Source organism: Castanea sativa, chromosome 10 (assembly GCF_040712315.1).
Source record: "Castanea sativa cultivar Marrone di Chiusa Pesio chromosome 10, ASM4071231v1".
Lineage (NCBI taxonomy): Eukaryota > Viridiplantae > Streptophyta > Magnoliopsida > Fagales > Fagaceae > Castanea > Castanea sativa.
Genome location: NC_134022.1, coordinates 14496311 through 14511005, shown reverse-complemented (window position 1 = coordinate 14511005; position 14695 = coordinate 14496311). Strand labels below are relative to the sequence as shown.

The following is a 14695-nucleotide window of genomic DNA, read 5'->3' as shown; positions in this document are numbered from 1 at the left end:
ACATCTCATTTTTATGGATCAAGCGCCATTCAAGATGCTCTTAGCTTGTAGATCAGAGACTTCAGAAACGCCATCTATTCCTCGCGATGATGGAGATGTACTGAGCGAATCGCGATGACTCCTAGGCAAGCTTCTCGAAGGTATCGTAGATGAAGCTGTTCATAATCCACATAGCCTTGCTCGAAATCCCAATATCGAGGTGAACCTGTTTGAGAACCTTGAAGAGGTAGTGCCTTCTTGAGATCTCGATGCTCTTCTTGACCTCCTTCTTCTTCTTCTTCTTCTTCAAATCGCTACTGCCTTCCTTCGAGATCTTCTTCTCGGCCTTCGTCGGAGCTTTCTCCGCCACCACTGGTTTCTTCTCCGCTGGCTTCTTCTCCGCTGGCTTCTTCTTTACCTTTGTGGGTGCCATTGATTTTTGAGAGAGAGTGAAAATTCTTGGGAGAGATTTAGAATGTGAAAAAGCTTGAAATGAAAAAAATGTGATGAAGAGGTTGGTGGGTTTGAGAGAGTTTATATAGGGAGGCAGAGTAGGTTCTTATTGGAGGATAGGGTTTGTGGTTGAGCTGAGTTTGTGTTGAGCAATAAGATCATTGATATCAAATTCTCCCAAACCCAGAAACCCTTGAGCAATAAGATCATTTTGGCATTTTGAATTCCTTTTTTTTTTTTTGTGTTCTTTGTGTTTTTAAATGTGAGTTTGTGTTTGGTTATTGGTTGGTTTTGGGTTTGTTTTTGTATTCTTCGTGTTCTTTGAAATTTGATATCAATGATCTTATCTGTTAATTTGACCAATTAAATCATTGATATCAAATTATGTGAATTTTAGTTTTTAATTCAGTTTTTATTTTTATTATTTAGTTAAAATTAATAAATTAATTTTTTAAATTTATATGCTGATGTGTCATGGGTGATGTGGCATTTTTTATAATATTTTAATTCCTCCGGCAGCCACCTCAGCTATTTCCATCGGTTGACTGACGGAAAGGACCAAAATAGAACGCGTTAATTGAATTAAGGACTAAAAGTGGTAAAATTAAAATGTAGGGACCAAAATGAAAAAACGTCAAAATGTATGGACTAAAAGTGCATTTACGTTAAAAAAATTTAAAAAAAAAAAAAAAAAAACTCAACCGAATTTTTTTATATAGCTAAATTTAAAAATAATAATAAAAAAAGACCTACACTGCTTTAAAAAAAATAAATAAATAAAACTCAACCGAATTTTAAAAATTTCCCATATATATATATATATATATATATATGTATGTATGTGAGTGTTTGTGTATGAGGGACCTATAGCAACGTTTAGAAAACGCCACTATAGTTCATTTAAAAAGTTAAAAAGACCTATAGTGGCGTTCTATAGCTCCTTAATAAATGAGATAAAAATGGCCTATAGTGGCGTTTGAAAAACGCCACCATAAAACGCGTTTTATGGGAAGGCATACATAGACTTGGATTGAAGGCTGGATTCTATATTGAGTTCTACCTTCTTCTTCAACTTACAAGCCTTTTATAGGCTGCAGACCTCGAACGATATTACAATCTATCTTACAAATTAATAGTAGACTCAATTATTCTGCCTATACTCATATCGTTGGACGTGAATTAAGGATCAAGATCATATCCTTTAGCAAACTCTTGTGAGACACCTTGTAGATTTTAAGCATAGAACTCGGGGGTGCTGGGTTTATATTCAAAGATTTTTTTAGTTCTTCGTGCCTTCTAGGCTAGCAGTATATCCAAAAATCGTGGTCATTTGTTCTTGATGAGTGTGCAAGGATTTAGTCATCCATTGGATGGATGGATGATGAAAATTTTCCTTTCTGCGGATATTATTTTTTGATTCAAAGCAGAGCAAATTTTTTGCCTTAATACTAGATGAACTTGGAAATGATACTATTTCCAATCACCGTCATAAACATTATTATACAAAAGATTGTACCAAAATCTTTCAAAGTAGGTATCAGTGTTGCCACAGAGATTGGCATATATATATATATGCAAGCTACCATGCATGTGAATGTCTTGCCAAACTTTAATTCTAGTATTGAATCTAGTTTGGGCAAGTTTGTGTTTTTTTAGATATCTTGACTTTTGAGTTATGTCAAAGGCCTTGTAACTGAATTGGCGCCTCCTCATGCACAAAATACTTGGAGTTTAGAGGGAAAAGGATTTGAGGTGCGAGGTTAACAGCATGTTGTAATTATCTGTCAAAAAAAAAAAAAAAGACTCTTGAGTTATAATTAATCCTATATCTTTTCATTGACTCATTTGTCTTCAGCAACGAAGTTGTGTGTACAGCAAAGAGAATTTTAGTGTAAACTTTTTTTTTTCTATATCGTGCGTTTTGCCCAATCCTTGTGTTCTGCGTTTTGTCTGTGGGTCCCATGAGTATTGTTCACAGACCCACAAAAGTCATCTGAACATAGATTTCAATATAAATTTAGGTCCTACAGCACTATTTACACATTTAAAAATTATTTTGCTACAGTATTTTCAGTAATAAGTTTTCAGTTTTTAGCAAATAAGTAGCATCCAAACACGCCCTATGTACAGCAAAATTTGAAATTTATGATATTCAGATCTCTTTTTGCTATAGACGTATTTAAATCCATATCTTTTATTCCATTACAAAATATTTAAAAAAAAAAAAAAAAAAAAAACTAAGTTGATGTACTTATCACAAACCACCAGTTTGAAATTAGAGTGCGCATAACAAATTGAGGGCACATGATAAAATGGACTATATGATAAGTTATCACCAGTAGTGTTACTAAGCATATTATTTTTAAATTTTTATAATTTTTCTATGTAAGAATATCAATGCAATAAAACCAGGGTCTATTTCTGTTTGGAGCAAAATTTGAAAAGAAACTCTTCAAACTTTTTATATATTTCTTTTTTTAGTGTGAATTTTGAAAATTCAATCGTTGAATTTCATGCTCCTCATGTTCTTAACATGCATATCAAATTTCGTTCATATCGAATATTATTTACTATTTGATCAATTAACTTATTTTTTATATACAACTTTAGATTACAAAAACTTGAAATTATAATATTTATTTAATGACATAGCAATTGATCGTTGATTTTCTTGAAATTTTGTAAGCATTAAGGATGTAATAAGAACATGCAATCTAACGGTTAGATTTTCAAAATTCACATTCAATATAAATATATATAATGAATTTGTAGAGTTTCTCTTCAAACTAGTTTGGAGAGAAATTTTGTTCTTCTGTTTATTCGGTCCTCAGTTATAGTGACCGCCCATTAGCAAGCAGCCCAAAATATGAATATACTACTAGTTTAAAAATATATAAAATAAAATAAATTGTTTCTGTAAATGGTTATCCAGGTATCTCCAATATAATCGTGCTTCCCCAAATTGGGCCTGGCAAGTGGCAACTTTACAAAATCTTGGGTAAAATGGCTAAAAAAAAAAAAATGCATCTACAAAAGGTTTCTGATTAGACAAAAGAGAGTTAATGGCATCTGGTCCTGCAGCCCATACATGGATTAATTAAATCTCATTAGGTACACAAACACGAATTAAATTTCAAGTAGTTCAATAGATAGAAAAATTTTGTAGTCAAATAAGAGATTTAGAACACAAACTTATACCAAAAATCAACCCAAAAAAACCATTTGATGAAGACCTACTTTTATAGGTAAAGTTTTAAGAAGACTAATTAAAATAATCCACTTCAGCTGGCGAGAAAGAAAGAATCTATATTGTTTTTTAGTTGTGATTTGTGAACTCTGTGTCTATCCGGCGGGCGTGGTAAAAAAGAATAAGAGTTTTGTTTCTTTGATCGACAAAAATGGGAGGGACTTTTTGAAGAATGAATGGGATTTGTTTAGTAGGTGATTGTAGGTGTTATCATGGGTTGTGATGTTCAGAGAAGTGATTATTTTATGCTGAGAATTTTATTACTGTCCAGGTTGTCTTTTCTTTAAAAGATTGATATCCTTTTTTAATTTGACAGCATCACAAGATGTCTTTGAACCTAGGAATATTATCACTAATTTTATTTTATTTTTTCCAGTCTAGTAAAATAATATCACTAATTTTAATTAGTTTGAAACTCCACTCATCAATATATAGAACCTTTCTACTGCTAAACAAACTACTTGTACCACTGAAAGATTGTCTTTTATAAAATCAACAACCTCTTTTGCTTGAACTTAATTGATTGATTATGCATATAATTGGTTAATTATTTACATGACATAATTTACCATTATAGTTCTGTTGTTTCCGTCCACCTTTTCTCATGACAAGGAGATCCATAATCCAAGTCAAGGTTTCCAGTGGGTAATAAGCACTAAAGTGTGTGTTTTTATTGAATCGCAAAAACCAGATCTCAATGCTACTTATAGAGTTATAGGCCTCTTTCTGCACTGGTATCAGTATGTAATACTTTTTCAATAGAGCAAAAGTTTGCAGCAACTTTTTTACAGAAAGATCAGCCTCTTAGCTCACTTAAGTATACGGAAATAGAGGCCACACAAATGTAAAAGACAATTAGAAAAAAAATAGTACATTTGTCTGTTAAAACCATGAAGTTACAACCTCATATGTAAGTTATTTAAAACTCCATCTATTACATTCCTGTACCTTCTTTTTTTGTTGCTGATTTTGAATTTAACTAACTTTCAAGGTTCCTTCATAGCTTCCACGTACAAAAGTCAGCCAGACTATTTACCTCCCATGGTCAATAACAGCTACATATTGACATAAAGTAAGTTGGTCTTTTTTGGGTTCCTGGTTTGGAGAGTATATATAAGCTTTTTGTCTACCTTTTGCGCTTAGACTTTAAAGAGGTAACAGACTGAGAGTTGCTGTGCCAATTGCGCTTCCTTTGGTTGATGAACCAATTGTTAATTTGCTTCAGCTGCAACCCTGTCTCCTCTACCAGTTTTGCCTTGTCATCTTCCTGTATGTACCATATACTACATGCTTATTCACAGAAATTAATTATAACATTAATGTCAAGGTTGTACAATTAATCCAGATTCAGACGTTATGATTTGTTATAGCATTATATATGGCAGTAATAGTATTGTGTCAGAGATAAACTTGCTAAAGTAGCATTCTTTTGTAGTTACTGTTCAAAGTCTTTTCACTGAACTTCCAGGTACTTCAATAGAATGTTAATGCGGTTGGTATGCTGGATATTTGGCACTTTGTGTCCACCATGGCAGTGAGCTTAGAACCAAAAGCAATAATTAATATTTGTTTATAGAGACCATAGGATTTGAGACCAATGGAGTGTGCTCTAAGATTATTGTGATTTATCATCATGTTAAGATATTAATTGATCTCTCATGTAAGTGGGATTTGAGCTTAGTTCCCCCATTCGTAAGTATGGAACTCTACAAGTTGAGCTAATTGAATATTCTCACAAACTAATAATTAATATTTGAATTCTTTGTGTCCGCTTATTGACAAAAGCCAAAAATATTTTTTATTAAGAAATTTTTGTAAGACGTTGATATAATCTATTCTACGCCATTTAACCAAACACCGAAGTTAGGGAGTTTGAACGAATTAATGTTTTTAAATATATATACATATATATATTTAAAAACACTAATTGGTATTTTACCACCGAGGCAAGATACCAATTATGCTTTTTGGGTCTACTCAGTCACATTACTACATACACAGTAAGAGAGAATGTAATATTAATCACTCATCTTTGTTACTATCTGATAGGGGATCTACTCAACACCATAGCCACTCGCAAGTGAATTTTCCCATGAGATTATCTCCCATGTGTTATAGTGATCAGGTAGCTATGCTGCTAACATTTTTTGCTCATCTATTGTGTTAATATTTGGCAGCGTCATGTAAATTATGTAGAATGTAGACACGCGTATAAAGTCCTTCCACTTTGTCTTTGAAATAGCCACCCGTTTGTCTTTGAAATAACCACCCGTTTTAAATATTTGGGGGTTATTGAACAAATCCAAGACTTCTTTGTATTTACAAAACAAACGTAATAAAACAGTTTACTAGAAACCAAACAAGCATAAATATGAACGTCATGATTGTGCAAAAATTGAAAAGAAGAGAGATTGCTTGCTTACAGTTGGGTAAGGCCACTTTGAGTGCTGCTGCCACCAATTCTTCAACACTGTAGTTGTGTCACCTGGTAATTTCCCTGCCCTTCTTTTTCTTAATATTTCCTCCCTAACGTCTTCAATTTTTGACTTGAAACCCTGAAAAACAGCAAAGAAGTATCATAGTCTACCCTCACACGTTCATTAAGTCCAAAGGTGAATTTTAAGACATCATTAATTGGCTTTTCTATAATTGATTCCTCAATTTCAGAAAGCAAAAGTGCTCAACTTGTTACCCATCATGATCATAGCAAGAACAGACTTATAAGTCATAATGGCTATCCAAATGCTGCATGCATGTTTTATTAATTTGTTTTAAGTGTCCACTTATCCTTAGACCTTTGCAACAATGTTTTTAGAATATCACCTGTTTCAGTTCAATCTTCAATTCCTGCCGAACTCTCTCCATAAGTGACCTTTCAGATTCTGTTGGAAGCAGTGGACCAAATCCCATCATGTCATGCCCGTCACCACCAGATTGATCGAGAGAGAAATCCATCTGCAGATCATCCTCATCATCTGACATTGTTGCACCAGTGCCTTCACTCAGGCTTACTCCTGGAATTAATATATTTTACACACTGTTAAGCCATCATTGTGACCAGTTGGGATCCGATCATCCAATATCTTTTTATCCCAAAATTCTATTTTGTTTATGTATCTCTCGCTCTTTTGATCAAGGTATGAAACAACAGTATGCAATACATGAGTAAATTACTAAAAAAAGAAAATCTAGGATTATGTATGCAAACATATTATAATACCCTCTACATTTATCATCCTTTATGTTTTTTGCTAGTTCAAATGCCAATTGATGGAAAAAAAAAAAAAAAAAAAAAGATTATTCCCGTTTAGACACATTTAATTTGTACCTAACCTCATCCAAAGTAGACTTTTGCCTCAAAGTCTATGAGTAATGAGTTCCTTTATAATTAAGGTTCATGATGGTCAACAACCTTATTTTTCCACCTTCAACCAAATACGGAATAATTACTAATTTTTTAAATTAGATATTTACATAAATTTAAGAGTGAATATTTCGTTTAAAAAATATTCAACCAAATACAGAATAATTGCTAATTTTAAATGACATGACACCATGTTCACCTCTGAATTAGTAATATTAAATTTTTACCTTGAAATAAATTGGTTAACTAGCCCTCCCCATTCTACAAGGAAATGGAGGGAATTCCATTCCAAATTTCATAAACACAAGGAAGAGAAAAAATTCAATCCCTACTGAGATGAGCATCTCATACAAAGTAACTCCCTGAAATAACTTTACGGAAGCTAAAAGCTCTAGTCATTAGAAAAGAGGGAAAACAATTGTGTAAGAGAAAAAAAAAAAAAGGAAACTGTAAAACCTCGACCTTGTAAGAAGCAAGATTATTAAATAATTTCAATCACCTTATCTTCTTGAAATATTTAATATGACGGATCATATTTTCCAAAATTCTGTCTATAGTATCTCTTAATCCTAGAAGCATACAACCATATCCTAAATTTGGCCTTAAAATACTTTTATTGGAGTCTGGCCTACCTTCAACCAGTAGATGCATGTATCTTGTAGCAGAGCTTTCCTTGTGAATTCAACAAAACTGGTATCTATGATAATGTTAAAGATCCTATATATGTCGTTTGTTGGGTGTGGACAATTGGTTATAGACTTACATATACTTGTTAGGTTTCCCTACCAACTAGTTTAAACTTTTAGGTTGGATGCTTTAACATGATATTAAAGTCTGATTTTTCTGGTTCTCCCATTTGTCCTTGTTTTGATTTCCGTTGATTTATTTGTCTTGATTAAAAATTCACACATCGGTTGGATGTATTATTGATAATGGATGTATGTACACTTGCTAAGCCTCCTCACTTATTAGGTTAATTTTTTTTTTACGTTGAATGTTTTAACATATAGATCATATGTCCATTAAATGGCTCTTTTTTTCCTTTTTTCTTTTTTCTTTTTTGCTTATTTTCTACTTTTTTGTTTATTATATTTAGTTCCATAATTTTTTTAAAGCCTCAATTTAATAGATATAACTATATTTTTTTTATACAGCTTTTTTTTTTTTTAAAATGAAGCACCAAAAATAATTTAAACGAAACATATACATGTGGGACCATTTTATTTTAGGATCCATACATGTGGGCACCTAATATGAAGAAACATAACACAAGGAGGCCCCTCTTGAAATAATAAAGTTACTGACATTTTTGGTCTTGTCATTCAAATCCTGTTATCTGGTAAATTGTATTATTTGCACATAGTAGAATTTGGATGTCAAGCTCAGGATGACCAGAGGTTCAGAGTTCCTCTAAAATAGGGATCCCTTGTAGAGCCTAAAAGTCATCAAGGTTTGTTTAACATGGACGAACATCAAGCCATTAGAAGTTTATGAACTTTTCACTCATTCTAGCCTCTGGCAATTTAATGTGCTGGTAGCTGGGTCATTTTATCTTTACACTCTAAGGTCTCTCAAATATTCTATTTTATATTTCACAAATTACACTATGTCATGTGTTTAAACTTTGATTCCCCTCCTCCCAAGAAAAAAAATATGTTATAATAAGTTATTATTGGTAAATCATAAATGAAATACCCAAAGTGAGACTAAAGATTTTTGTTCGTCTCAAGATTACTTAAATATTTATTGTTTGAACAATGCAAACATCATTGGGGTGAAATTACAAAACTAGGTTGGTCCATGACTCTACCTTATGATTAGGACAATATATTACAATGTTTGAGAAAGATAGCTGTAGGATTACACACCAATACCTTGCTAATCTGTCAACTTATGATAAGAGATAACATCATTTTCACATAACTCTAACTCCAGCATTATTTTTAGTATGCACTAATCACAACTTAACACACTCATCAGGTGTGTCCTTTGACTTATTGATATGAATAACTTTTTGATGCAAAATATAAAATTAACTTGATAAGCCATTAAAAATAAAGTTCCAAACCAATCAAATAGTTAATAATTAATGAACCAAAACTTTAATAGAAATTTTTTTTTTTTTTTTTAACTCCTATTAGAAATTGTTATCATCATTGGTTAAGACTACCAATCTTTGGTGGCCGAAGAATCAGTAAGGTTTTTTTTTTTTTGGCCAATAAAATGCTCAAGTTTTTAGCTTTCTCAATAAAATAGATAACCATTTCACATTAGAAAGAATAAAGTTGAGGTGATCTAATAATTACCAAAGCTTCAAATCCCCCACTCCCCACTTAAAATAGAAATATACACACATTATTTCAATCAATCAATCAACTAGCACTTTCTGATGTTTTTAACGATGATATCTAGTGTCCAATTGTCTCATCCCAACTATAGATGTATCAAAAACAAATTCATTAGAACACCAACCTAGGTGGGGTTATTGCAGATTTTTATGAGTTTTTTTTCATTAATTTGTGATTTAATTTTTTCTATACATTTCAAATTAATGCTTCCCTAAGACATATATACAGCTGGACAAAGCAAACCTTGTGTTCAGTTGAAAATGTTGCTAGCCAAAGAGAAAAAAGGAATTGAAAAAAGAGAAGAGTTCATGTTGAATTTGATTTTTAGGCATGATTGCTAAAGAAATTGACTTTGAAGATATTGCCCTGGCCTCAGTCAATTGAATAGCAATTGGAGGTCCTATCAAAAGAAAAAAAAAAAAAAAAAAAAAGTAAGTGAAGACCAGTTGAGGATGACTGACTTTGAGTACCTGAGGTATAGTCGTATATAGAAGCAGACCAATTTTTTTTTTTTATACAAAATAGAATTTCTATTATAGTCTAATCTAAGTGTATATGTGTGTGAAATTCTCTGAAGACTTGAACCCCGACCCTTGCCCCAACTTCCCACAAGCATTTATACTTATAGAATGACCACCACACCAGACCAAATTTAACTCCTTAATAATAAGTGAAAGTTGAACCAAACAGTAAAATTTTCTTATAGTCAACGTTCTGAATGCAAACTCCCATATCATACCAACATATGTTTTCTAAATCCAGAAGTAGTTTGGACTCAAAATAGTTTCCTTTTTATAAAAAATTCCCTAGTCTCGTGTGTTTACCGACCTGAGAGCAGTAGGTGGTAGAATCATTCAGAAAACATTGTATCAAAAGAAAGAACCGTAGGGTAATTTTTCTCCCCAAAAAAATAAAAAGTATTAATGAGGTAAAAATAAATTGGACTCTCGTCATCCCTTAAGGCACTTGTTAATGATATGTTAATAAATATTAAATGATTAGTTATAACTACAAAACACAATTATCAATGATTCTTTGGTTTTTACACACAAATTCAAGGTAATTATGTATACTTTTCTTGATATGTGTATTCATTTTAACTTCATTTTTTTGAAAAAATAAAAATTACGAAAATATGATTTAGTAGAGTACTAAATGCACTTTAACCCACACACTTAGGACTTTTGTTTAAATATACAAAATAAAAAACTTGTTTTATATTCAAAAGTTCAATTACAATTGCATTAAGTAGTTAGAATTTGGTTGTACTTATACTTTGTGAATTTCTACTACAGTTATTAATCAATATTTTCAGTCATAAATCAGAACTAAATGTTACAACAAATATCAAGATGAATTTATAATGAACTCTTTGATTCTATATATTTTAAATAAAAAAAAATTGTACAAAGTTTGTTACGGTATCAAATCATAGATGATTCGTAAGTTTTAAAAGAATATCTAGTTCTATTTTGATATATATTGAAATACTAATTGATTTTTAGTGTGGACTAAAATTGAGTTTCATATTTTTTATTTGAAAATAAAAAATTTTTATCAATTAAGCTAATTAGAACTTATTAGGTACTTAAATCATAAACATTTATATTTGAAACACTATGAGATATGCAAAATTAGGAGGGATGCAAAATTAACCGTGCCTACGATTCTAGTTAGCCATGCAATTGTCAACAACCATTTCTTTAAAGCTTGTTTAGTGATCAGATTCGAGCTAAATACACCACCCTAACTTCCTTTATGATCAAGATCAATGATCTCCAAGACCAGTTGTTGAATAGTAATTACTACTATTCAAGTAAGAGATTCTGCCATTCTGCGAGGCAGTAATGCCCTCCTTTTTTTCCTCTTTTTAAAAAAACAAAACATCTTTGCTGATAATGAAAACCAAGACAAACTTTAATCAATGTTCAAATATCGATGCATGGAAATCATGCAGGCATGGCATTAATTTCCGTTGTACTTTATATCAGAAACCATATAACCCAACTAGCCAAAGATTGATCCATCATTCCATGCCCTACAAGGCTTACAACTCCATTTTGTACATTCAATGTCGTTATTGTCCTATTTTCTTCTCTCTTCCTTCGAATATAGTGCCTAAAAGCATGTTATCTTAATTACGCGCCCGGTAACCCATGACACATTCTCTGTGATCATGGATGTCTAATCTTTGATATATATAAATAGTGACAAAAACATGTAAGCAAAATGATGACCACCCCTACACTAATAGCCTCTCTAAATCTCAAACACACATACGCACGCAAAGTCTAACAAATGAAAATAGGCAAAACAACAAAATTTCATGCATTAAAAGCTGTAATAGTAAGTAATCTTTCTAGAAACCTAAATTAATAGATTCTCCAATCAACCTTATCGGTTGTTGCCTTGTTGTTAGTGGGAGCTAGTGCCTTCACCGAACTATAACTAACCCTTTTCCAACAACATGTTTTAGATAATTTTCAGTGTAGGTCCTACTGCACCCACCTCTTTGCTTAGACACCCAAACTTACAAGAACCTCAAAATACTTTTCTCTTATCTCTCTCTACCTACCGATTTCATCAAACAGAAAAACCAAAATATTTTCTTCCCAACCAAACGACATAAAATTAAGCAAATTGAAGTGATTCTCTTTGGCAGTATATTGTATCAAAAACAAGCTAAACATGATTATTTGATAACAAATTGAGAGAAACCATAATAATAGTAATTATAAAAAAAAGGGTACGGACCTGTAAGGGCCTGTAAGGTATTTTCTATTTCACGGCAAGCCACGACAGCCTCTACGGCATGGACTCTGACATGTTGCTGAAGCTGTTCTTTGAAACTGCACAAAACTAACAAATACTGTGCCTGTAGCAAAACCCAACAATACAAAAACCAAAAAAAAAAACAAAAAAACAAAAAAAAAAAAGAACCATGAAGTTAAACTCAAATAAACCTTAAAACAATCAAATAGTGTATAACATGAAAATTACAGAAAAGGGTTAGTGTGAATTAAAGTGAAAAACATAGTACCAAGAAGTTGTCAAGTTCTTGACGCTCATGTGGAGGGAGAGAATGGCTATGTTGAGAGGCATAAGAGCGCAACAGATGATGAGACTGAGCTAGCTGCGCGTCGATCAAAGGCAACTGATCAATCGGGGTCGCGACACGGAGACACGACACGTGTGCGTTGAGAAGCTGCTCGTAGAGTGGGTGGGTAGCAATCTCCGCCTTGAGTTGGCGGAGGTGGTCACCGGAAATTGCTACTTCACCACTTAACCCACCGCTACTACCACCACCACCTATCATTCCCAAGTTTGGTTCTTGCATTTGTAAAGGTATAGCTATAGCTATAGCTAGGGGACTAATAAAAGAGCTGCTTGTGGTGGTAATTATATAAGAATCAAAGTGAAAGAAGAAAAAAAAAAAAAAAAAAAAAAGATGGGGTTTTGAAAGAAAGAGAGGTGAGGACCACACAGAAGAGACCCTTGTGTTTTGAAAGTGGACTATCGGAGTGGACTATTGTCTGTACTGTTTGAGAGAGAGATAGAGGGGCAAGGGGACAGTTTTATCGCTAATGGTGTAAAAGAGAGAGAGAGAGAGAGAGAGGGTCTTTATTTATATCGGGATCTGAGAGACTGAGACACAAAACTTTCTGCACCACGTCTGTGAGAGAAACAAAGATTTTTACCTTCACACAGAGAAAGAGAGAGGCAAATACTTGAAACTGATAAGAGAGAGAGAGAGAGAGAGATGGGTTTTCGAGTTTATTGCTTCTTGAGAAAAGAGTTGAGAGAGGGAGAGAGAGATGGCAATTGAATCATTACTATGAAAGGGGTTGGAAGCGATGTCAGAAAAAGAAACAAGATAAAGCTGCTTCTGTAGTCTGACAATTTTATATATTTTTAAAATTCTTGGGTGTTTTTTTTTTTTTTTGGTATTTAATTTGGTATAAAAGCTATGGCAATTAGCAAGTGGTGCTGAATTCTGATTTAAATGGATGTTAGTTTTGGATTATCAGAAAAGAACAGGATTGGGTATACAGAGAAGCCAATTATATATCAGAAAATAATTAATAATTAAACCAACTTTTTTAGGCTCCGATGTGGGCACTCCACCATACCATAGGTTGGAGCACCCCTTTGTATGATCAGAGGGTAAATATAGACATAGCTTTCCTTAGCAGTCACTGTTTTAAAGTTGGCTGACTTTTAGCTAATGATCTATGTTCATCCCCAATTGCCAATTAAATTGCTGTACTATCGAACCCATTTTCCAAAGTAATTAAAGGCCAAAAATATTTAGAGGGATCAGCATCTTTCTTGTTCCAAAAAAAAATTAAATAGTAGAAATAATTTTTTTTTCCTGAATAATTTTATGTTGTAAGTACTGTTATGATTCACCCACCCATTCATCATCATTTTTCATATATATAGCATATTAGAGAGTGTAGTACTGTACTTAAATGATTCACCCATATCAAAAAAAAAAAAATTTTGAGGTGTTTGGGAGAATAGTTTAAGTTATGTTTTTTGAGTATTTTTGATATACATGTGGGTGAAAAAGTACTTAAAAATGTGTAATATTATTTAAAATGTGTAGAAATATGTTAAAACTATTATGCCAAACACCCTGATCCACTTAAAACTGAAATTCTGGCATGGATATTTACTGACTACAGGCACAAATTTTGGCAGAGTAACCACGAAGTGAATGCATTATGCACCAACTAGGAACAACACCAAATAGAATAATAGTGGAAGGTTTATGTGGGTCTCTAAACGTATTTTCTTAAAGATACAACAAATTTAATTACCAAAAAACTTATAAATTGATGTGATATAAAAATATAATTGATATTGGTGATACATTAATTTGTAAGGTTTATGCAATAAAATTTGTAGTATTTCTAATCTTGCTTAAAAGTATAATCATAACTTTAAAAAATTATCATGAGTTTCAACCTATTGCATGGTCATAAATAAATAAACTAATAAATTAACAGAGAAAAACAACCAAAGCATGGATCCAAGTCCAAGAACAAATAATCTAAATAATACCAACCAAAAATGCAACTTGGCACGAAAGGGAATTTAATTCGACACAGTTTATTTTATATATACAACGCTCTCTATAAAACTCTCCTTGGAGACGAATAGTCACAGTTTTTTTTAATATGGACAAAATAGTTTTCCAGAAAAACCAAATGGGGTGCTCAACTAACAAAGAAAAATAGGTAAATAAATAAATAAACCAATAAATTTATTTAGTTTTGTTGTTAATTGAGAAAGTTGGCT

The 14695-nt window shown here is 32.3% G+C and overlaps 2 protein-coding genes across 2 annotated transcripts; both read right to left on the bottom strand.

The window, feature by feature from the left end:
• Positions 1-121: 121 nt before the first annotated feature.
• Positions 122-412, bottom strand: LOC142612085 (putative histone H2B.3). Its single transcript, XM_075784214.1, has one exon. The coding sequence runs from the start codon at positions 410-412 to the stop codon at positions 122-124; it is 291 nt and encodes a 96-aa protein (XP_075640329.1).
• A 4006-nt stretch (positions 413-4418) lies between these two features.
• Positions 4419-13429, bottom strand: LOC142613273 (homeobox protein HD1). Its single transcript, XM_075785558.1, has 5 exons — positions 12432-13429; positions 12146-12266; positions 6503-6693; positions 6103-6234; positions 4419-4946 (listed from the first exon to the last, which is right to left on the bottom strand). The coding sequence occupies exons 1-5, from the start codon at positions 12726-12728 to the stop codon at positions 4806-4808; spliced, it is 882 nt and encodes a 293-aa protein (XP_075641673.1). The 5' UTR covers positions 12729-13429; the 3' UTR covers positions 4419-4805.
• Positions 13430-14695: the final 1266 nt, after the last annotated feature.

Bases quoted from the DNA above. Each gene is read 5' to 3' on its own strand.
- LOC142612085 (XM_075784214.1), bottom strand. From the start codon at position 412: ATGGCACCCACAAAGGTAAAGAAGAAGCCAGCGGAGAAGAAGCCAGCG.
- LOC142613273 (XM_075785558.1), bottom strand. From the start codon at position 12,728: ATGCAAGAACCAAACTTGGGAATGATAGGTGGTGGTGGTAGTAGCGGT. The intron at 12,267-12,431 runs GTACTATGTTTT...GTTTTGCTACAG, and splicing joins AAGAACTTGACAACTTCTTG to GCACAGTATTTGTTAGTTTT. The intron at 6,694-12,145 runs GTCCGTACCCTT...TATTAATTCCAG, and splicing joins TACCTTACAGGCCCTTACAG to GAGTAAGCCTGAGTGAAGGC.